This window comes from Tauraco erythrolophus, chromosome Z, assembly GCF_009769465.1.
Source record: "Tauraco erythrolophus isolate bTauEry1 chromosome Z, bTauEry1.pri, whole genome shotgun sequence".
In the NCBI taxonomy this organism is placed as follows: Eukaryota; Metazoa; Chordata; class Aves; order Musophagiformes; family Musophagidae; genus Tauraco; species Tauraco erythrolophus.
The window spans coordinates 12,946,190-12,971,572 of NC_141496.1; the positions used below are offsets into that span (position 1 = coordinate 12,946,190).

Consider the following 25,383-nt stretch of genomic DNA (forward strand, 5'->3'; position numbering starts at 1 on the left):
TTTATTTCACCAGTGCTGTGCAACAGAAATTAAAAATAGTGTGGGCACAAAAAACACCCAACCCAACAAATTAACCAGTGCTATAAAAGTATCTAAAAATCTTCTACATGGACTAGATTTTGAGATGGTAAAAAACGACCAATATTGGAGGAAAAAAACAATTTTTATAACAGTGAGAAACAGAGTGATCTCTTCTCCCTCAAATCCTGCATTGCTTGGGGATTTAAGAAAACGTACATAGCTTCTATTTAGAGCAAAGTTTCCTGTGCTGATTTCATTCTGCAGCATGCATTGAGATCACATTCAAGACAAGTGGAACAAAAATCCTAAAGCCCACTAAAATTATGGCTCTTTCCTCACTCTGTCTTTTCTTAAAAATTACAGCAAGCTTACAGCTGCCACAGCTTAAAATACTGTTTCACATTTCCCTGTAACCCAGGTATAAATTACAGATACCAGGGATTGTCAGATTCCACAACGTGCTCTCCAGGCCCGATTGTACATTTGTACATTGGAGAGATATAAGAGATCATATACTGCCTGAGAAAACCTACTTCTGATACCTCTCAAGAGATTAGAGATAATTTGTGTTCTTCCAATCTTTCCCATAATATTTGGTCATTTCAGACTTTTCCAAGAAAGTTAATGTTTCTTGAGGTCTCCACCCATTTTTGCTAAGTTTTACCCCCTCTGGAGATCCCTGCCAAAATAACAGCATGAGATACAGCTATTGGCTTTAGGACGAGAACTCTATTTTCAAATCCTGAACCAGACACAGCAACTGCTCTTAGCCCATAACTAGTAATTACAGTAAAAATATTTGGCTTACTTCTAGCTTCCTTTGGTAGGTGCCACAAAAAAATACATATTCATATTCCTCTCTGCAATGGGAAAAAGAATGCGAGGGGAAAAAAGGAAAAAAAAAAAAAAAGGTAAAATTGGAGGATGAGATAGGCTAAAATTGTGTGGGAAGTGTTTCCAGCCACCTCATCCATCTGTCAAGGTGGCCTGACGTGTCAGCTGCTGCTGGCTCGTGTCCCCATGAGTTTCAGGGCAGTCTCTGTCAAAACTCAGGGACTTCAGGCGTGGGATTTGACTTAGTTTGACATTGCATTTGGGAACACATTGACCCACAGCAAGAAACTTCATCATGTCGGCATCCTAATTTTTCTGAAAAACAAACATGCTAACAAAAAAACCCCATGAGCTAAAGTCCACTAGTTTACTTTTCTGTAAAATGTTTCATCTACCTCATTTTACCTCCTGGACTTAGACTCACTTAGCAATTTCACCAGGTTCTGAAAAAAGTCATTGGCATTGTTTACTTGCATTTTTTCCGTTCTGTTTGTTTTGTATATGAAGTTACAGAGCTGTCACCATGTGGCACGTGCCTAAACCAAGTACCCATGCGACTGCATTGTTCTAAAATGGTCTTCCAGTATCCCTGAGCCCTCCTCCAACTTGTGTGTTGGCCATTTCTAAAGAGCTGTTCATGACCACATCTTGCTAGATAAACATGTCAGTAACTCTCAAATATTTGGCAAGCTTGGGCTTCTTTCCGTCAAGCGACCAGAAGGCCTTTGGAGATGGTCTGCTGCCATGACTCATGATTGAGCTGTCCTTCACTCATGTCCCAAGGACTTCAAAAATAATAAAAGGGGCAGAATCTGCCCCAAACCCTCTAGTATTTGTGGTAATGACCCGTAAATACAGGAGGTCAGGCGAAAACAGCTCTGAATGTTGGGTTGGAAGTTAAGTGCACGGCTGGGACATGTTCTCCTTGACTTCATCCTGTAAATCCTCATTCCATAGTAGGATCCTATTAATGGTAAAAATCATCTAGATTGAGCAATTTCTACACACTGCGGGAAGTATAGGCATAGCCTCTCTCTTTCTGGCCCTTGAGTCATTTCAAACTTGCTGCAGATTATTTTTTCAAAGACTCTTCTGTTCTTCTTGGCTGAGAAATACATGGAGAAGTTCCACGAAGCAGAGAGCTTATTGTAATAATGCTAATTACCTTGTTTCGGATCCCTGTTTACAGTAGTATAGAAAGGATATATTTTTTCTTCATGTGCCCTTAAGCAAACCCAGTGTCTGACCTTGCAGCCCCTATAACACAGTCACGTCTGTCAGGGAGATAATATCGCTCATGTCGCTCGTGTATCAGCTTTCTGTTGGCATCGGTTCAGTTCTTCTTATAAGCAACAATCTCCCTTTTCTCAAGCCTCAGCTCATTTGAAGCTTTTATTGGTGTAACTGCTGCTTTCTCAGTTCTTCCAAGTTTAAGGGTCACTGGAGAGTCAACCTCCAGGTCAAGTCTTTGCCCTGTTACTATTCGGTAACAAGCATCTGTGAAAGTCACCTAAACAAGACAACCCACCTCTTCACTCTCTCAATGAAAGAAAACAAAGCCGAAACATCCCAACCTATATACCAGCAATCTCTGGACTGGATTTGAGCAGGCAGCACACATAGGAAAAGTTCTCATTTTACATGTGTCTCGAGACATCTAATACCAAAACTGCCACTTGAAACAACTTCATAAAGAGCAAAAATTCTGCTCTTTGAACAACACCATGGGCTATTCCCCAAAACTGATCCCTGGAGATACTACATGATTGATGCTGAGATCTGTGGATCAGATAATGAGGAAAGCATACTCAAACATTTCTCTCGTCTCTCAAAAATGACTACAATAAAATACTGTTAACTAATTAAAAATCTGATTTTTCAAGAATTCATGCACATTCATGACATTAAGGCTGTAACTCCATTTCAGCTTTTAAATGGTTCTGTACAAAAAGACTTATCACGATTTAGGTCCATGAAAGAGACTCTGACATTTGAAAACCCCTCACATTATGCTGCAAGGATTCAGAAGGAAAGTCAACATTCGGGGCTAGACAAAGCTCTAAGTGCGTATTAGTAAACTCCTTGGGAAGACCTTCAATTTAAACACAATTCTGGTTTATAGCAAATATTTTCTATATTTCCTTGTTTTGTTTGTTTCCAGGGATATTTGTTCCATGTTAACAATGACAAAGGAGACGTTCATAAAGAGACAGCACCATCACAGGATGTTGAGCACAGATATGGAAGTCATTCAGACAAGAGATAAGATTTCCCACGTTCACCACTTTCAATAACAGAGCTAAAAGCTCAGCCAAAACACCAGAGAGGAAGGAGCACCGTATTCTAAGGCATCAGGCCATGATTTTTGAGACTGAGGATTTCCAGACTGCAGAAGAAGTCAGTGGTAAAACCACAGACACTAGTGCAAGTGCGAGGGGTAGAGCTGGTGTCCCTAACAGCACACTTCTGCTGACCCCACACACCTCCAGGCTGGAGTAAGCATGACCATGGCCTGGGGTCTGCTGGTTTCTTAGACGTGAGGCTGGCACTAGCACTTCCCACGTGAGCTGGGAATACACTAGCTCAGCTCAGCCAACTAGACAACTGGTGTCATGATATATGTAAGGAAGAAAATGACTCCGCACACTTTTGCAAGGTAGTGAAATCATCTGACCTATGCAACAATGGGAAGTCAACTCCTTCAAGTTAGGTACTTCTGTATAGACAGAAGCATGTCCAGACAGACATCACCATGTCCAGAATTCCCAATGCAAAACAGTTCCAAATCTAGATGCTGTATTTCCACATCGATACGGACTATATCTAACACAATCACTGTCTTGCAGCCTGCTACTCATCTGTCCCTCCAGTATGTCCACACCACCACACAACTTGGTGTCATCTGCAAACTTGCTGAGGGTGCACTTGATCCCACTGTCGATGTCACCAAGAAAGATGTTAAATAGCACTGGTCCCAGTACTGACCCCTGAGGAACACCACTCGTCACTGGCCTCCACTTGGACATTGAACCGTTGACCACAACGCTTTGAGTGCGACTGTCGTGGGTTAGGCCGATCCGGCAACTAAACCCCACGCAGCTCTCCCACTCCAGTAAAGTGGAGAGGAGAAAAATATAATAAAAGAGCTGAGGGTTGAGACAGGAACAGAGGAGCACCCACCAACCACGGTCCTGGGAAAAAGAGGCTGTTTTCTTAAAGCAAAACAGTTTATTAACAGCTACCTACAAAGAGAAAAGCACACAAAAACGGTTACTTGAGAGGGTAACAAGAAAACAAGGCCAGAACTTAAAATCAACACCACTTCCCCCCTTTGCCTTTTCTTCTCGGCTCTACCTCCTCCCCCCAGCGGCGCAGGGGGCAGGGAATGGGAGAGTGCAGGTGGAGGTGGTTGAGTCCCCATCCCTGGATGTGTTTAAGAATAGGGTGGATGATCTACTTAGCGATATGATTTAATGGGAATTAGGGACGGTTGGACTCGATGATCTCTAAGGTCTTTTCCAACCTAGAAATCTATGAATCTATGAATCTATGTTGTTACTGACGCTTCTCTTAAAGGAGAAGGAGTCCTTACACCATTTGTCCCTTGCTCCAGTGGATCCCCTACTCACAAGGAAAATCCACAGACTTCTCCAGTGTGACCGCAGGATTCAATCCTTACCCCATCGGATTGCTCCAGGTGCGGGCTTTACCACAGTCTCGGATTCTTAGGGAGTCGCAGCCACTCGCTCTGGCGTGGGTCATCATACAGACTTTAAATGCGCTCTGGCGTGGGTCGTCATATTGACCTTAAATGCGCCTCCATACAGACTTTAAATGCGTAAATGCGCCTCGACCTGTGCCCATAATCCACAATAGTCTCAGGCTCAGGCATCTCCTTTAAACAAAACACCTCCCCATCGGCGGGGGTCATCCCACGGACTCTAGATGCGTTCCGTACTCTGGCTCTGGCATCTCTTCTCAACGTGGATCCTCCACGGGCTGCAAGCGGATCTCTGCTTGCTCCACCAAGGACTGTTTGCAAAGGGGTTGCTGGTAAGGGGGACTGAGCTGTGGCACACGTTGTCCCGTTCCATCTTCACTGACCTCTTATCTGTGTGGCCGTTTCTCTCACATCTCAGTCTTTTCTGGGTGAAATCAGCCCGGTGGATGCCCCAGGAGCGGGGCTCTCCCCAAGTTCCCCAAGCGGCTCTGCTGCGGCCATCCTCAGCGGGTGGCACTGACCCAGCCCGGGCCGCCGGCCCGGCCGGGCGCTGTGGAGCAGGGGTTGCGCCCCCTTCCCTTCTCCTCGCTCTTGGGCAAAGGCACACCTTTCTGGTTCCTTTGGCCCGACGTAAATAGGGCAATTCGCAGAGGCGCCAATTGGCTCAAGCCCTGAGGGGGATGGGAGTCTGATCTGGTGGCCAGCCCCTGCCACCAGAACCTCCCCCCACATCAAATCATGACAGCGACCATCCAGCCAATTCCTTATCCACCGAGCGGTGCATCCATCAAAACCATGTCTTTCCAGTTTAGAGACAAGGATGTCGTGTGGGACAGTATCAAATGCTTTGGATAAGTCCAGGTAGATGATGTCAGTCACTCTTCTCCTATCCATCAATGCTGTAACCTCATCATAGAAGGCCACCAAATTCGTCAGGCAGGATTTGCCCTTAGTGAAGCCATGTTGGCTGTCGCCAATCACCTCCTTATTTTCTATGTGCCTTAGCATAGTCGCCAGGAGGATCTGCTCCATGATCTTGCCGGGCACAGAGGTGAGACTGACTGGCCTGTAGTTCCCTGGGTCTTCTTTTTTCCCCTTTTTAAAGATGGGCGCTATGTTTCCCCTTCTCCAGTCAGTGGGAACTTCACCAGATTGCCACGACTTCTGAAATATGATGGATAGTGGCTTAGCAACTTCATCTGCCAGTTTCCTCAGGACCCGCAGATGCACCTCATCAGGTCCCATGGACTTGTTCACCTTCAGGTTCTTTAGATGGTCTCGAACCTGATCTTCTCCTACAGTGGGCAGTTCTTCATTCTCCCAGTCCCTGCCTTTGCCTTCTGTGACTTGGGCTTTGCAGCTGGAGCACTTGCCAGTGAAGACTGAGGCAAAGAAGTCATTGAGAACCTCAGCCTTCTCCATATCCCGGGTAGCCAGGTCTCCTGCATTCTTCTGGAGAGGGTCTACATTTTCCCTAGATCTCTTTTTATCACTGACATATCTATAGAAGTTTTTCTTGTTGCCCTTGATGTCCCTGGCCAGATTTAACTCTATCAGGGCTTTAGCTTTCCTAACCTGATCTCTGGTTGCTCGGACAATCGCTCTGTATTCTTCCCAGGCTACCTGTCCCTGTTTCCACCCTCTGTAGGCCTTCTTTTTGTGTCCAAAAATAGCTTATATAACTTTTAAACCAGGACTGGCTTGTACCTTTCCAAGAGGGATGTTGCTTCATTTCAGCTCTAAACTACTTCCCCCTTCCCATCACATGGGCTGTCCTTGTTTTTAAAAGCCTTGTCCCATGTATGACTCCTCATCCTTTCAAGTTAATTCCCAGAATTGCACAGGCTATTTCAGCTGAGGTCTCACCAAGGGTTTGCACAGTAATGCTAAAATTTTCTCATCATTACTGAAAATACTTCCCCATATACGCTGCGGCAACACACTTGCCTGTCTCATTTCCAGTTCCTGGTTCTCCCATAACCAGACCTTTCCTCTTGTGCCTTTGCCAGCTTGATGAGTGTCTCACTTCCAGCATCATCTCCTGATAGAGACGATTGCCCCGATTCTCCCATTGGGCCCCAGATAAATTCATTTTACCTACAACAAGCTGCCTCTTTAAGTGATACAGGGAACAGCAAAGGGTTTAGGTAATCCCTGTTGGGGATCGATTCCTGCCAAGTTTCGACCACTATTTATTTTCTCTCATTCTCAGTGATCTAAGTACCAGAGGTGATGATCCACCAAGCAAGAGTGTTAGAAAAGCACAAACATTCCAGCGATTGCACATATTCCTCTAGGAAAACATTGGAGAAAGTCTGACCGGAGTGACATTTCTAAAGCAGACAGTAAATGCAGAGTTTTATCCCCTGAGGTGCACACCCCTTAGCTTTCCTCAGACCACTGAACAAGGGGCATTTCCAAGCATCTCCTCACAGTTCTGGATGCCCCAGGGAAAAGCCTGCCTCAGTTCCTCTCTGCATTCTAGCAAAAAGCCCAGAGGTTTCAAAGACATTGTTTTGCCCGTATTTAATAAATTAATGGGCTTTTTCCTCTTTGCTATTGTGCTTGGACAGATTGGGAGTTTCAGGGATCTTGCATCTCTGCATTTCTAACTCCACACACCCCAGAATGAAAATGATCCGGGATTAATCTTCTGTTCAAAATCTGTGCATCTTCACATTTGTGATCACATCGATGTCTTTAATTTCCTCTTAGACTGACCCCACAGTACCACGTCACACAGCACAGTACGAGGGACTGTGGGGGACTCCGTGTAATCCTGCCATGCCCTGGTGCTGGCAGTGGCGGCAGGGGGGGGGCTTCTCCCTTCTGGGCATATCCAATTTCTGCTTTGGCAGACTTACACATTCTCCCCAGACTCCTGATAAGGCTGAAGTGTTTTCCACCTCTCTGCTTACTTGCAGCACTGCTTAACAAAGTCAAAATATTTGCAAGCAAATAAAAAAGAAAACTTTAAGGCAACTTTGCAGCTATCTGTACAGAACTGTATGAGTTAAAGTCACACATCTAGGAAGGAAAAAATGCAGCCCTCTAATCAAAACCACAGCTGGGACTCTTGGATAATTAACAAGGGAAAAGAGAGAGTACGTTCTGCCTTGGCATTTGGAAGCAGCGCACATAACCTTGAAATTAAGCACTTTTTCTGCTCTCTGCAGTTCAGGGATCCTGATAAACACAGGAGAATTCAGAGAAGAACTGGGAGAGAGATCTGAGGGGGAGAGAATACAGAGCACCATCCTGGCTGGCTTGTCAAAGATACTGAACACAGACTTGATCACATAATAAAATGAGATTTGTAATCCACTTTTTTTTTTTTTTCCACACCAGTAAGTTACAAAGTGCTACCACACACAGGAATTAACCAGTCCTTTAATCTTTTATTCCATATACCCTCTGCTTGAGCACAGATCCTCAGGTGATACATAGGCATCTGACTCCTACCAAAATTGATGGAGTGAAGCATCCAAATGGTTTGATGATCTATCCCTCAGGGCATCACAGAGCTGAGAATGAATTTACGCTGATCTTGACAAAACAGGGCTATAAATACAAAGGCCTGATTATAGTTTCTAGTGGAGATACATGAGTCCATCGCAGATTTCCAACATTTTTTAAAATTGCATGTCTTTTATTTATTTATTTACAAGCTGTCCAGAACTGCTGACTATCCAAATAAATTACACAAGAAGCAAGCTGTTTTTTGCTGGGTTTTGTTGGTTTGTTGGTTTGGGGTTTTTTGTGTGTTTTTGTTTGTTTTTCTTTTAAATCTTGTATTACCCATAATCAAAAATAACTTTAAAAACCGATGGTGAGACAGAAAAGTGCTAAAAAACCAGAACTTAATTGCTCATACACAACAAATGCTGAGTTAGACGATTCTGTGTAAAATATAATTAAATTACTTCATCCTGAAGGGAACTGGGAGATGTTTCACAAAAGCTGAATTCTAGGGGCTAAATCTCATTTTCACTGTCACTTAAAGTAGCATAAATCTAGAGGGGCTCAATCAAAGCCAATGGAGCTACATCCAATTTGCATTGGTGCTGCAAAGCAGGTTTTGACTCTAGCTAACTTTTTTGTTCATAGGCACTAGAAAACAAACGAGGTATTCTTGCTGTCTTGGATGAGATAGTAACTTATGTAGTGTTTTTATGTGTATACGCTATCATATCTCAATCTAAATTTCTTCCCAGGAGAACTCATGCTCTGCCATTACAGACAGCTAAGACATTGCCTATATCTTCCTAAGTTCAACAGTTGAGATGCTAATTTTATAAATAATTTTATTTTGTTATGATTTTCAGCTATACATTGTAAAAGGAAAAATTAAAGGCTCTATGGCTAATCCTCCACCTGAACATTGACTTTAAGAAGGAAATGCCTGACCATCCAGCTGTAGACTATGAACTATCTCAGAGCATTTAACAGAAAAATACGTTGTGGAAAATTTACTTTTTAAGAAGGAATTTTTTTTTAAAAAAAAGGATTTTGTAAACAGAAGCAATAAAGGCTTACTGTAAACAAGGCAAACAAAAAGCAGTAGGTGTCTGTGCCTCTCCCAGTCTTTTAAAGATACTGCATTTAGTCTGAGGAAAGCAGGCAAATAAGCTGCTGTGCTCTACGTGTCTTGTTATTTTTACAGCTGCTACCAAATGATTAAAAAAAAGTCTTGCATTTACTTGTCAAACTCATGCTTCAGTAAGAAGGGGTGCCAAAAAAAAAATTATTCTCTCCAAGAGACTAACAATAACACTTCATAAAGATATCCTGGAAAGTTTCAGGGACTCTTCTGAAGGGGGAATGTCTTCCTGCTGTGGGGTAAAAGATGGAAAAGTATCTTTAAAGACACACAACTTCATTTTGTCTCCAGTAACAAGGAAAAACTTGAAATTATTTAAAGCCTGCAGTTGAACCACTTTCAAAATAAAACCTATTTCTAACAGAAGCTACTATCTACTTCTATATTTATCAAGAACCTGCTCCTCCAAAGAAGCCTTCCTCATGAAGAGACTTTTATCATGCTATATAAATGGGCTTAGGAACTACAATTTTCCTTCCAAAAAAAAAAAAAAAAAGAGCAAAATAGCTTTTCATTCAGTTATTGATACCCAGCTGCAGAACACCCATCTGACACTTGACTTCCAGACCCAAATTTTGGAAGCCTCTGCTTCTCTCAGCCATTATCACCAGGCAGCTTGGGATGATGTATGGCTTCGTGGCCCAGGTCTTCTCCACAGCAGCCCTGTTTAGGTAGTAGGGCAACTCCAGGATGGTAGCATTTGATTAGGACCACTTCTGAAACTCGTGTTCTCAAGAATTTCCCACAAGTACTGATCACATGCCTTGAGTGAAAGACATTATACAGACTTTTCCAGGTCTCTGATGCTGCTTTGCAGCTTTTTTTTACATGTGCATCCCATTGTAGCAGACAGGATATTGAATCTTTTGAAACAGTTAATCTTCTCACAACTGAAACTGGATTTGAGTAATAAACACTTGCTGTAATTTTTCATCCTCTGGGCCATTATATTTCCAAGAAGCAAGGTCAAGATGGCATTTAATAAAAGGATTGCTATATTTGTTTGGTTCTTTCTTCCAAAAGAGAAGCCCTACAGAGCAAAGCAACAATTTGGACAATATGGAATACAGCCAGGGTCTCCAGCTCTAATAGACAATTAAGAGGAATTTGAACACAGGAAGGTTTCTTCTCTATTTCCATCCTGAAGATATATTTGTCCTGCATTAAATCTTTGTCAAGTCCTTAAGGAAAATTTCTTGGAACAATTTTCTTTTCATTGGAACAACTTATAATTGTAATGGCTGTAAGGTCAATTAAAATGTTTGAAGTCTCTTTTCCCCGGTACTTAAAAATATCCAGCACTCCATATCACAAACGAGGATATGTAAATAAATATATGTGTACATGTTAGCCATTCTTGCTCCCAACTACTTGTTTTCTGCTGCTCTTTTCACTCCGCCACAGCTATTTTCACTGGAGATGTTCCAGTGATGTACCATTAGCTTACTCCCACTGTGGAAATACTCTGGATATTTTTGCAACATAAGAAAACATCACAAAAATCTAATTTGTCTCTTGGTGGATATGAAAAAATATACTCAAAAAAGGAGCATTTTTTTTCTTCTTATCTTGAACAGTAGCATTTTGTTGAACTGGAATGGCAGCAAACACCATAAGAAAACAAATTTCAGCAAGTTATTTGAAGATTCGATTTATGGCCACCTTCTTTGCTGTAACAGGAACACTACATCTTCCATGTCAGCTATCAAGTTCTTTTTTCTGAGGCGCGTAAATTAGGCTTTCTGCTCAATTTTATAGCTAGAAAAGTAGCCAATACTGACATCCCATAGTAAACCTTAGTTGGTAACCGAAGGCAGAATTTGGCATGATAGGGCTGCTTGAGGAGCACAGAAATTTAGCCCAGGATCTAGAACTACAACTCAACTCCTGGCAAGCCCACACTAAGGTTAAACAACATTGCCTCCCAGGGTCGCCGTGCTCTAACTGACGTAAATCTGGAGCCGCATCTTCGAGGACCCTTCCAGATACGCTCAGCAAAACTGCAACTCAAATGTGGGTCAGCGTGAGGACAACAAACAGCACAAACAAGACTCTGGCCAATAAACTCAGCTTGGAAAGTCAAGCAGACAACTCGCTTCGCCAGTGAGATGCATTCAATCTGCTGTAACAACTTTTTGCGTTCTTTTTTTCATGGAATGCTAAGAAGAATTATGAAGAAGAATTTCCAAACCGATGCACTTTCATATGAGTCCAAGGTATTCTCTAGGGCTATGGAAATGCAACCCTCTGCAAATCTTTTCATACATCATGTTTAGTGCCCATGCAGGGGACCAAAAGATCCATCCTTTAACACACGTGAGCTTCTAAGCATAACCAAGAAGGGACGAGTCCTGCAAACACATTCATGCATGCCAAGTAGTCTTCTTGAGCTCCTGTTCCACACAGAGAAATTTTTGCAGGAAAAGGATGCAATTTAAGATCAGATACAAGGACAAGGTTTGAATGCATTCTGAATCTAATTCAAATCTGGAAAAGATGCCAGGAATGCAGCTCTGTGTGTATAAAAACTTCTGTGGGTAGAGCTCTTCATTAAGGCTATATCACAACAAAATTTTAATTTTTCTTTAAGAAGTTTTAAAACTAAGTGGAAATAGGATGTGTTAACTTGACTTGAAGGGTAACTCTTCCCCTTTCCTCTCGTTGACTGTGTAGGGAGAGAGTAGACTGAGCCTGGAAGAGGAAGTCTTCTAAAGCAGACTCTTATCAGAAAGGTCTGAAAACTGGGAAGTGTCAGGTGGTCCCCTCTTTCCCTCTGTCATCCCTAGTTTACTGGGTTTTGTCCGGAAGAAAGAAATGTGGCGAACTGAAGGGTGAGAGTAGGCAGGGAGAAGGGCTCAGAAGTAATATTTTTAATATCTTCTCTTCTGCTATTAGACAAGCTATACAGCAAGCAGGACAAGGTAGAATAAAAATGTATCCCCTGTTCACCATTTTCAATCACATTCTATATCGTGTTTCTTAATTTTAAAATCAGAAAAGCTTGGAATGAGAATTTTCCCATGAAAATTCAAAAAAAAAGAAAGGATCAACCCATTTTCTACAGGTTCTTCATCTCTCAGTTTTGAAATTTAAAGCAGTTTCACCATCTGCTCTCTGGATATGCATTTGTAGCCTCCAGGGAGTAGGAAGTCCACTGGAGTAGACATACACTTTCTTCAAGAAAAACAAAACAAAACAAAAAAACCCTAATGAGCTTTTTAATTCCAAGTATACATCAAAAAGACCTTTCTACATCTGCCTAAGGAAACATAGTATTTTCCATATAAGCAGCATATGAGGCACCACAAGAGTCACAGTCTGAGACAAGGGTTGCCCGTAGACTGTCTGGGCCATCGTGCAGACCAACAGCCCAATCACCACTGAGTTCATCACGCTACTGATTTCCAAGCAGTGGGCAGAGATTAGCCAGCATGCCTGTCTGCAACTGTTCCTTGTTCCTGCTTTAGGAAGCTGCAGTTAAAAGCACACATCCCCAGGAGGATGAAGCATTTCCCAAACAGTAGCCCTAGTGACCTCCGATTCCTCAAGACTCTCACTCTCCGCTTCTCAACCACTAAGATCTACCAAAGACCCTCAACTTGATTTTCATTCGTTTTTTGGGTTTTTTTTTCCCACAGATGCTATTATAAAGATTAAATAATTTTCCCTTTGGCTATTTTTGTTTGAATTATAACTCACTTCAACTCTCAAAGGCAATAATCTCTAAACTAAAGGGTTTTGTCAGAATTCCAGAGAGCGATGTTTAGGAAATGACACCGCTTTTTTGGTGCAGCTATGATAATAAACTCTGTAATGAAAATTGAGTATGATAGTAACATCTTGTTGAATAGGCAAGATGTCAGATTTACAACATGTATTAAATGTGTTGAATGTGATCATAGAGAGATTAACATTCCACTGAGACGTTGGAGCTCTGGGCAGGAAGTTATTTATAATGAAATAATGCATCCAGTAATTTTATTTGCTCTCTCGTACAAAAAGAACTCCGAGCATGCTTTTTTTATGCATTTTTAAAAAATTTCTAAATTGTCAGCATTTTCACATTACTTGTAAAATACTATGATAGCGCTTCATGTATTTCTTCATCCATTTTGCATTCTGCACCATCAAACTTCTTGGACTTGGGCGTCTTGTTACAGTGAATTAGGTGGTCAGTCTTCCCCCTCAAGGGAAGGCAATGAGACTAGGAAGCCAACATGAACACTGCTGTTTCACATCGGAAGCTGTGCACCACTAATTTCTCCATAGAAAGACTATTGTTTGTTATATACTTGCTAGCCCAGATGAACATTGTTCTATATTTCTCCAAACTCTCTCTCTAGTGTAACTTGCCTTTGACTTATAATAAGCCTATTCATTCTCCAAGACCAATCTCTTTAAAAAGTCAGATTATAGCTTTGATTTTGCCTCTCTTGCCCACTTAAAACATTCTGTAAGCACTGCTTTAGCTCCTAGCCCATTTGAAAAGGAAGGAGGAAAAACACTGTTTGATGAGCATTTATTACTGAGTGGCTGCTAATATTAATACAGTGTCCTGGTTTCAGCTAGAATAGAGTTAATTTTCTTCCTAGTAGCTGGTACAGTGCTGTGGTTTGGATTTACTATGAGAATAACGTTCATAACATATTGATGTTTTAGTCGTTGCCAAGTAGTCCTTATACTAAGTCAAGGACTTTTCCGTTTCCCATGCTCTGCCAGCAAGGAGATGCCCAAGAAATCGGGAGGGAGCATAGCCAGGACAGCTCACTCAAACTGGTTAAAGGGGTATTCCATACCCTATGACATCATGCTCTGTATATAAACTGGGGGGAGTTGCCAGGGGGTGTGGGATCGCTGCTCGGGGAGGGGCTGGGCATTGGTCGGTGGGTGGTGAGCAATTGCACTGTGCATCACTCGTTTTGTATATTCTATTATCGTTTTTTTCTTTTTTCTCTTCCTTTGCTGTCCTGTTAAACTGTCTTTATCTCAACCATGAGTTTTACTTTTTTTTTATTCTTTTCCCCACCCCACTGCGGGGGGTGAGGAGTGAGCAAGTGGCTGCATGGCGCTTAGTTGCTGGCAGGGGTTAAACAATGTCATCCAGTGAACACTGACACTGTGTATTTCACCTTATTTAAATTACAGCACAGATAATCAATTAAAATGGATGTGGTTAGAACTTAAGTTTAACAAACAACCCAGAAGTACATGCTTTTAATAGCTGGATGTATACTAAATGCTTTATGGTCTCGTACTCCATTTTTTGAACCACGATCAACAATGAAATCAACATAACATGATGGAAAACACTCTTTAAGTGAGAAGGACTTCCCAAACACGACTAAGCTCTGAGATTACCATCTGTAAATGAAATTGTTTTTCTCCTTCAACTATTAAACAGAGCTACCCTCAAGGCAATGCAAATGGATTGCTTTCTTTTCCTAGGCCAAGAAGAAACCAAGTCAGCACTGTATGGATTCTGCTCTCCATTGTTTCTGCTTACAATTGGAACAACATAGAAGAAATGTCAAAGCAGAGCTTTGAGAGTGACATTTGCTACTGTTAGTTTACAAAAGAAGCCACCACTAGTTTGAAAACTGAAACCAAGCAAACGTAAAATGGACAACAGAGAGAAAAAAATTCTGAGCAGAATTTGAGGAAAGTTTTTTTTTATCGTAAATCAAATGTCAGATCTGCTTATTTGGATGGTAGACACAAGTCTCAGCCTCTTAGTAAGCGTGAGTTTTAAAGAGAGGAGCCCTAGAGTGACCCATATGGGTCTGTAAGAGACATAAGCAATACAAGCAAAGCTCTCCAGAGTGGATCCTCTCCTTGTCACTGACTTAGCAAACCCACTGATACGGAATATCCAGCAACAACTCACACATTGAGAGGAAAGTCATCTCAGGACTGAAGGCACTGCAGCAGAGACAAAACCAAAAGATGAATCTCAAGGTTGTGAAAATTCAGCACAATCTCAACAAACCCCTGAAATCACACACACCTCAAACTACAGGCATTGCACAAACACAATCCGAAATGTGATATACCCCAGGTGAAGTTTCTCTGCACATCAGTACATCAGTGGTGCAGGCCACACCAGGTATCTTACATATACCTGGTTTGTGTGACCTTGTTGAACGCATGCAGAAACTGCTCTCCCAAACAGGGAATGCCATAAAAACAGGCAAGCACAGCAGAAGCCTCGGAAAACCTGTTGTCTGCATGCTCTTCATACTGGGCAATGGCTTTCACAGCAGAATATAGGCAAGCCCATCTTATCTGGGACATCTAGCAAGCTTGATGTATTTTTCCAATCATAGTTTAAAGATTTCAGGTTCAGCTACTTACCAATAATTGTGTGCTACGACAATGAGTGAAGGTAATGTGGACAGAGTAAAGACTGAACGGGCAATTTAAATATCTGCCCGTAACGTGTTTCTCCTGCTCTTATAATGGACCCACACTTTACAGAGGGGGAGAGAGATTTTCCAAACTGAGGAAGCAAAGAAGGGGAAAGGCTGTCAAGGGAAGATGCGGCAGCTCTTGTAGCTTAGCTCCAAGTCTAGTTGGGAGAACAGACATCCTCCCCAGGGTGCAAGTGTGTGTGTTTTTGTTTGCTTTTGGCTGATGTTTTTTTTCCTGGGTTCTACTTAAATAGAAGCCTGGGAGCATTTAAATTATACTTCTTTGGGGAGTGATTAGCTCCCTTCTATCGCACATGTATCTGTCACACAAATCACCAGCAAGATGGAATTTTTCTCTTTTTGTGTCTTTATTCATTTTTTTGCTGCCTGCTCCATGCCCCTACTTCTTTTTCGTTTCTCCTTTCTTCCTTGCTGCTCCATATCTTTATCCTTCCATTTCTTCCTTTTCTGCCTTGCCTATTTTGACTGCAACCAGTACAGAACAACCTAGTTCAACTGGTCTCTATCACAATGGAGCAGTAATACAAGTAGTAATAATGTCCTGCTGTTAGCAAGAGAGACTGCAATCACTTTTTTAAGGACAAAGCAGTCTGACCTTAGGGAGCATACACAATACTTAGGATAATTACAAAAGTCATATTCCCTTTGGCGGCCTATTTTTATTACATATTTTGTATCAGTCATGGGAGGCCCTGGGGCTACTATTTTGTTTGTCTGGAGTCTTTGTGCTGGACGACATGCCCAGGAAAGTCAGTTCATATTTAACCCTATATTCTGTAGATGAAAACCATAATGCAATGCACCTGGATTTCATTATCGATCAAACCACCAAGGAGGGCACTTATCATAAAGCTCTTGGCTCGCCAGTTTTAAAACTGTCCAAAATGCTTTGATGTAAACATCAAAAACTTCTGGACTACAAGAACAACCACCACTTGCCAGACCTCATCCTTTAATTGTAGCACATCTTACCCCAGTGCATCACTCACAGTAATTATGCAATGTTCTGAAAGATCATTAATTGCATTGGTTCATTTTGGAGTGAATTGGCTCTACAGAGGAGACATTGCACATTAAAACCCATAGTAACACTGCATTTTGCTGTAGGAGGCTTTGCTCCAGCTAGTGGCATCCACATCTGCTGAGATCTGAAGTGTCCCCAACCTCACCAAAATTCAGTAGGAATTAAGATCCTTAGGCTCAGAAACTGAGACAGCAAAGTCACAGTCACCCAGATGCTGTATGGAAACCTACAGACACACATGTGGCATCGGTGTTACTCTTAAGCGGCAGATATTCACAACATATCACAGAAACTGAGAGAAATCTGTTCCCTTAGTAATCCCAGCAAAGGAAATCCAATCAAATTAAGGACTGACTGACTGCATTCATAATCGTTATGCTTAGAAGCATCAATTTCAAAGCAACAGTGAGAAAAAAAATTCTAGAAAAGCTGGGAAAAACATCTTAGCATCATTGTAGTATATGCTATTTTGTAAAAAAGCAGTGTACCAAAGCTAAATTTTATTTATTCATATGCGTGAAAGTCTACCTGTGATGGCAATTTCCAGGAAGACCTTTTTATACAAATATATATCTATCTAAAACAGACAACAAAAAGTTTTGAACTAGGAAAACACGTTTGTTGCATCTCTTCATAAACATGTGAGTGAAGAAATTAGTAGAATTAGTGCTAGTGAGTCTCGGAGAGCGGCATTCCTTCCACAGACATGCCACATCGCAGGGCAGCTGAATACATCGTTTTCATGATGGTAGTTTGATAAGGAGTTCAAAAGGCCCAATATCATCACACATATCACAGTTTTTTTCATAGGATGAGTAAATTAATAAATTCCAACTCTCCCCGTTTTCAGTCCGATCACCAAGAAGCATCGCTGCAGCTCTTTTCAGTAGCACCCACAACCTACATGGGCATGTTTTGGATGCTGATGCGACCCTGGGTGACGCACAGAGTTAGCAGCTCACGGCGCTTCACCACTGAACTACGTGCAAAAGAAGAATCGTTAGTTTATTGAAATATAAAGAAGCTCTTTTGGCAGACGTGGAATTACAGCTGTTGTGTACGCATAGTTTTCTAAAACCAAAACAAAATTCGAAATCATATTCTCTCTTAAATTTCCAGCAAAATTCCACCGTGAAGTCCATTTCCCTGCAAGATAACTGGAGATAAAGCAGTACTTTGCTTTAATTGGATTAATTTATTGGTTTTACTGTTCTATTATATCAATCGCGACTCCTTCAATTCTATTAAAACTGAAATGGTCAGCAAAGCTTCAGAGAGGAAACACAATGGCAACAATAAAAAAAGTCAGAAGATAAGATGACAACAACGTCATCCTTGCTTACTCCAGCTGAAAGCTTCAAAATTGTATACAGCAATTTTTTTCCTGTTGGAAAGCTCTGCAACACGCTCGTCAACTATCTGGGAACCAGGAATTGTGTATGGTCCCCAAGGGCATATTAGTGAAAGTGCTGCTCTTTGTGAAACAGCTACAAGCCAACTTACTTGCAATTACTTTTATCTCTTAAGAATGTTCAAAATGATACAGTCTATAAAAATAGTAGGCTCCACCAGCAATATCAGCATTCAACAGAGCAAAAAGAAATGCTTTTTGAGGCATGCGATCTCTGGTTAGCATCAGCATTAAGTATGGTGTAAGTATACACGCATTCTCTTCTGCGATACATTTGAATTGTCCTTTTGTTATGAAGTGTAGAGCAATCTTCCACGGGAAAACTTAAAACCTGAAATGTAGGAAGGGCCTCTGTACAATACTTGTAGCTGCTAATTATCAGATGAAGAAGCTGACAACCTACACTGAAATGTCTTCATCCTATTTGAAGGACCTTTTCCTTGCAAAATACTACAAAAAAGTTACTAAGTTCTAAGCCGAGATTTAAGACCCACGACACAGGGCTTATTTGCAGATATAACATGTAAAGATTCGCCTCATCTTTACAAGGATCATCAGCTAGGACTATTCTGCCAAGCACTCTTATCCTAAACCTCCTACTCCCTGCTGGTCTCACAGAAGGAAGGAGCAGGAACAGTCTTCACTGCTCCACACACAGAATTAGGGTATAATATGTTCCTTGAGGAACTTGCGCATCTCATTTTCAGAAAAAAATGCAGGAAATAGTGCTCAATCTAACGTCAGAGAAAGATGGATAATTTCTCTCACCAGGTCAACAGTCTATTTGTTTAAAAAAATCAGTTTCGTCAACTAATTTAGTCGATTTTATTTGCAAGTTGAGAGGGAATTAGACTCATAGATTCAGCTGAACAAAAGACAAAAAAGCCCTTCCCTTCACCCATGAAGGCAATATTTAGCCAATGGCTCAAATATTCTTCTAGGCTACACAGATCCACTTTCAAATTTTCATTTGCCTGATTCACGCATGCTGGTTTCCTTAATTTAACTCTTAATTTTTATCAAAAATTTCTGAGAAGGCGCAAAATGATTTCTTTCAAGTCAATTGACAACAATATTTAAGTATCTTGTAGACAAAGAGATTTGTACAGTCAAGGGATACAAATATTCTCATTTTCCCATCTGTTTCATGCTTGAATCTTCCTACGACTGGAGACGGGCAAACAGCTTCCCACTAGTAAGTATTTCTGTCAAGTCTGTATATTGTCCTTCTGAATAATTTTCACTACGCTTTTTGAATTCTAATTGAATATAATAGTTAGCTCTTCTAACACACAACAGTTAATTAGGTAATCAAGTTTTGCTGGTTTTTAAAAAGAAAGCAACTCCAATTAAGAAATTGTACCACATTAGATGTCGAGCCTCCTGAACTTGGAAGGGACATAACCACCACCATCCCCTTACAGCAACACACAGTTACACGATCAGGATAAAGCAACGGGATGCCTATCCCAGATGTTGCCTTTCCTTCTGGACCATAGAAGCAACGTAGGACAGCACTGTTTAAAACAAAAATGAATGACGGACTGCAATGAAAGGGACTGCTGCTAAGATGTACAAACCGCATTGTCACGTGCAAGTGACAACACACGGCAGCACTGAAGAAAACTGCAGCAACGTTCATGTAATTTAACATGCCAACAAATTGTTTAAAAGTCTGTCCAAGAGTGAAACAGGTTAGCATCACGTTCAAATAGCTGGAGAAGACAGTAGTGTGACTGGGGCCTCATATTCCATGCTGCCCATATGTCATCAAATTCGATGAATTTTGCATACAGCAGGAATTCAAAGTCTTACTGGACTGTTACACTACCAACGAACCTGCAGAACTTATTCTCTGTGCCTACATGATGGAGCCATTAGTACCAGGTACTTTGTGAAGTTACATACTAGAGTTTAAAGGAGATTTGCTCTGAAAAGATATCATACAAGCTCCGACTGCTTTTTGCATCTGTTCCTCTGTACTCTTATGAAAATAAATACAGAGAACATCTAAAAAAATACAAATCAAACTAAGCCAAGGGCCAGACTGTACACAGTCAAAAAGGAAAAATACATCTAATTATGTACAAGGTTGCTATGACCACAGGGAAAAATGCCAATATATTCTCAGTGCTTGGCCCTGATTTTGGCTTGGCCCTACGTTTGGCTGATCTTTCATTAGTAAATCTGTTTAAAAAAAAAATTTCAAGAAATATTTTTTGTGATGAAAAGATGCTATTTTTATTGAAATGCTCTGCAAACATGCTCATTTTCATGAAAAAGTCCATCAGGAGGAATGAAAGCATGAAATTGCTTTCAGTCAAGAACTGACACTTTGGAAAACTAATTTTGCTCAGGAATTTTGACATCTGACTTCAGATGTATTTCTTTTTTTATTTAACTAATTGCACAGCAAATCATTAGTAGTGGTGAATGTTGCCTTATGCCTGGCATGTTATGACATGAGATAAAGTTTGTGTCAATTTGTTTAATTTCTACACAAAAGGTACTTTGACCTAGAAAAGAAATTAGGTGTGTATGCTAATAGTAAATAGCAGCTGACATTAACTGTCCTTTTAAACTACCTCTAACAATGTATATAAATTACTATATTTTCTGTTAACTATTATCATTATGAAATACTGTGAAGAACTGTCTAGGAAGATAAAAAATGAAATTTTGTAAGAATAAATATTAGAACGCCAAAATGAAGTTTCTCAGAAATCTGGAAAGTTCCCTAAAGCTACAGCTGAGTTTCTGTCCAGCCGAAGTTTTTCAAACGTTCCCTGTCATTCCACATGTGAAAACTGAACTCTAAAGTACCTGAATGTCCTGCAAAACAAAGCCCACCTTGAGGCACCACAGGCTCAGTCAACACTTGCAACTTTCCTGTCACCCTGTTATCAGCCCTAACCTCAAAATATTAATGGATCTTAAATTAAAACATGTTCCGCTGAGGTTAATCCCAAGTGCCTGCTGGGAGCACACCTTGCTATCAGGAGCAACAGCGATGCTGCTCTTCCCCTAACGTTCACCATCACAGGTGGGTGATGCTGCTGGTCTGTGTCAGACGGTGACATCTCCCAGAAGCAGGACCAGCAGCACACCGCAGTGCAGGTATAGAATCATAGAATCACAGAATGGTTTGGTTTGGAAGGGACCTCAAAGATCATCTAGTTCCAAACCCCCTGCCATGGCAGGGACATCCTCCACTACACCAGGTTGCCCAAAGCCTCATCCAACCTGGCCTTGAACACTTCCAGGGATGGGGCACCTACAACTTCTCTGGGCAACCCGTATGTATGTCCTCCACGCGAGGCTCCTCTGCCAAGCCGCACGCCTCCGTTTTTGAAGTGCTGACCTGCTCTTGTGCATACAAGCATCGTGAAAGAGAGCTTGAAGAAAGGGGGATGGAGCCCTCTGCCCCTGACCCCAAAGGCTAGACCTTGAAGACACATGATTACATGGAAATAGATTTCTTTCTTTTTTAAAGCAGTCATAGATTTAGAAAAGATTTGAAACACGAGCCAAAACAACCTAGGGTGCAATGCAGCGATTTGGAAACACCGACAGTCCGTGCTGGTTCGGGATGGTGAATACCACTTGGAATCGTGTAGGGGGAGAGCTGGAGAGGGAGGGAAGGAGGGAGGGCTGGCTCTGCACAACCAGAGCCCAAAGGTCAGAAATACCTCAGCAAGGATGAAAGAAAGTACAAGTGGGACTTGGCAGCCGGACAGAGTCTTGCTTTCTTTGCATGGTGGCCCACAGCGGCCAGTGGAGCCTGTGAAATTCTCATCCATTACACACAAAGCAGTCCCACTCTGCTCAAACGGATTTTCGGATAAGCAGTAGCAACGGCGTAACTAGCAAGACAGTCATGTGTGTGCTGCTTTATGCAGCTCCTGACTCTTTCTCCCACAGTAACTCCCCACTCTTTCAGCACAGCCTCGTCCACCTCAGTACTCCACTCCCAAACCAGAGAAGCGTTGCAGGTTCAACCACGTACTCTCCTTTGTTGCAAAACCTACGCACTGCCTCTCCCCAAAAATTGCTGTGTGCCACAGAGCTGCTTAAAAGCTGTCTCTGCCTTTCACAGGGGAAGGAGAAGTGTATAAAGGCAGCAGGGAAGGGTGGTCTCCAATCACTGCACAACCCTTTCCAGGGGCTGTAAGGACGCTAATGCTGCTGAGAATTGGGCAGCGGTGTGGCATCAACCAGCCACGAGCGCATGAGCGAGGGACAACACTGCTGCACCGTACATCTACAGCTCTCTGGTATTTGTGCCAAACAGAAAACACTCTGGGAAGAAATGGACAATCTCTGTAACACTTTTCACAAGCATTAATGTGCTTTATCGTACTTTCGGTATACGTAAGTGTCTCCCTGCCACATGCAGGCATACACACACAGGCAGAGCACAGTCACCCCCACAAAGTAACCTCTCACAAGAAGCAGTTTCACAGATGAAACATCTCATCTGTGGGGATGGGACTAATCAGAGGACATTAGTAAAGGGATACGTGTGTGCTCGTACTTTGCGTCTATTTCTCCCAAAGCACATGTACTGTCAACTGTTTGGACATTTGTCATCATTAAAACAGCCTTAAAATTCTTCTGAAAAACAGATGATGTTTCTCAAATACACAGCTGAAAAATGAAAGCTCAGGGTTGGATTAATCTTTCTTAATTTGAGAGGCCTCAGCCGAAGTCTCCCCCAGAGTTGGCTGCTGAAGAAGTTACTAATTCTGAGGGTATGATTCGTCTACCTAAATGTAAACGGTTTGGGTGGCAGGAATCCAGTCGATCTCACTGATTACCCTGCAACTGATGTAGCTGTAGCTCCAATGCACCCCAGACATGCCGGTCAGAGGAAGCCTCTCTCGCTGTACTAATGACTGACAGCCAGGATACGGCAACCAAAACCACACGCGCCCTCTTCAGCGATGCCTTTGAGGTGACATTTGCAGCAAGTTACTAAAACCTTTCACTGGGGCAACAGCGGGTCTTGCCAAGGGAGATGCCGAACGTGAGGGGGACATGCCCGAGTTATCGGTCCCCCAGCGCGTGGGGTGGTAGAAACGCCAGGGTGGGTTAGCACAGAGTAGGGGGGGAGGCAAAGGGATGCCACAGCTGCTGTCGCCAACACGCGTGTGTGCCCCGCGCTCCCCTCCGGGGCGGCGCGGCGCCTTCCCTGCGGGCAGCGAGCCCCCAGCCGCGGCCACGCGTGTGCCCCGCGGCTCCGCGCCCCCCCAACCCCCCCCGCGCCCTCCGCGGCCGCGGCGCTCACCTGAAGCAGGTGGTAAGCTCGCCCGTGGGCTTCAGGCAGGGGTACCGGGTGGTGGCGATTTTGTTCTCTGAGCAAACCTCCCTGCAAGGCGGAGAGTGGGGTTATTAAAAAAAAGAGGGAGAAAAAAGGAAAAGAAGGCGGTGGACAGGGGGCGAAGCGCGCAGAAACTGGAGCAGGGGGATCCGCGGGCGGGGGACACCCACCTGTCGCCGTCCTGTGGCTCCTCCCGGTAGGTCCAGGCGTGCCCCAGCGCCAGCAGCAGCAGCAGCCGGACTGGGACCAGGCTGCCGGCCGGCCGCCCCATCGGGCCGCCTGTCCCCTGCGCGCCGCGCCGGCTCTGCCCGCCCCGGCCGGCGGCGGGGCTGCGCCGACCCGCCGCTCCTCCCGCCCCGGCGGAGGGCCGCCCCCCGCGGCCGCCAGATGTGCCCGCGGGGAGGGGCCGCGCCCGCCCAGATGTGCCGGCAGATGCGGCCCCGCGGCGGGGCGGGGCAAGGCGGGGCGGCGGCCAGATGTGGCGGGGTCGCGGCAGATGTGCGGCGGACGTGAGGGGACATCAAGCCCCGCCTCGGCCCCGTCCCGGCACCCCCGGCTGCCGGGAGCAGAGGGAAAGGTGCGGGGGGTGCCCGCCCCGGGGTGAGCGGAGCAGAAGGTGATGGAAGGTCCCAAACCGTGGGGGTGATTGGCGGCTCTCGGCGCACCGTCACTGATGCTTTCCAGATTCGCTTTATCTTAAATCTCTTTCCCAAAGGAACAGAGCAGTTCAAAGCATCTCTGCTACGACGGTTGTTTATCCTTGTGTACGGCTGCCACTTCCCTGCCATTCATAAAAAAGGTGATTAACGACAACAGACTTTGATAAAACAGTGCATTAGGTCTGGCCCGTCGCACCATGTCCTGTTTTCACGGTTAAACTGCCTGGGACCAGGGAAGCAAACCTGAAAACCCGGCATGCCTTTGCGAAGTGTTTGGTCAACGCATCGGCTTTGATCACCACCTTAACTTCCTACAAGTATGAAAGGCTTCGGGGAAACGAGGGTGTGCGAGTCAGCCTTACTAGCTCTTCCACCTGTGATATAAACAACCTTGTTTCACAGCCAGAAAAATCAGGGATATGTGAGCGACACGCTGTACTTTTATGTTATTACAGCCAGGAAAGTCAGGGATACTCTAACTCCTCCATTAAACCAGCACAGAAGTAATAAAGGTGTGTAAGAGGACTCAAGCAACCCTTCTTCTATTTTATGCTCTGCCACAGGCAACGTTTGAACAACTCATTTCACTGCTCTGTGCCTCAGTTTCCCCTGTCTGTAACAGGAAGACTTTAATAGTAAAATAAATAAATAAATAAATAATGCAGATCCCCACATATGAATCAGCGATGATTAAGCTGTTAATCCCTTTGGTATGTTGTCCGGTACCCAGAAGGGAGCTAATGATAGATGGACTCTTACTTGGGAACTCTAGGACTTGTCAGAAGTTTTCCCTGGCTTCTGCAGCGTCCGCTGTATGAGCAGTGAACTGCCAACTTCAAGGAATTTCTCTGCTCCAGGTGCCACTGCATATTTAAGCAAAGGAGTTCTGCCTGGCGGAATTTTTTTCCCCGCTGGTTTTTGCTTTTGCTGTTGAGAAGACATTTTAGATGTTTATTTCTTCATAATTACTTCTTTTCTTTTATACAAAGAATGAGTAAGCAAAGACAGGACTTGCTGTCTTGAAGCCAGTGAAATCTGTGGGTGTTTCTTGCAGGGCTAAGCCCTCAGTCTCTCACACAGCCGCTCCTGATTCGGAGATAACAGGAACAAAAGCAGGACCTGGGTGCTTGGATCCCAGCGCTCAGGAGACACCTGTCTCCACATTATGTCCTTAACCCTCCCGCCCCAAGTGGAAAGTATCCAGTGACAAGATCTGAAACGAAGAGAGGTTTGCACTGCTGTAACCCCTGCGATGTCTGGCCATAGATAACAAAGGATTTAATTTACCACATTCCAGAAATTGCCACAGTCCCTCCAAAAAGCTCAATTTTTGAAAGAAATTCAATCATACCTGAGCACAGAGCT

At 43.2% G+C, this 25,383-nt stretch overlaps 1 protein-coding gene across 1 annotated transcript in view; it reads right to left on the bottom strand.

Moving 5' to 3' along the window:
* Positions 1–23,630, bottom strand: part of CCBE1 (collagen and calcium binding EGF domains 1) — a 107,714-nt gene extending 84,084 nt beyond the window's left edge. The window contains exons 1-2 of the mRNA XM_086629664.1: positions 23,530–23,630; positions 23,327–23,407 (exon numbers count right to left, since the gene is read on the bottom strand). Of these exons, the coding sequence (XP_086485790.1) occupies positions 23,327–23,407; positions 23,530–23,630 (182 nt within the window). The remainder of the gene's footprint in view (positions 1–23,326; positions 23,408–23,529) is intronic.
* Positions 23,631–25,383: the final 1,753 nt, after the last annotated feature.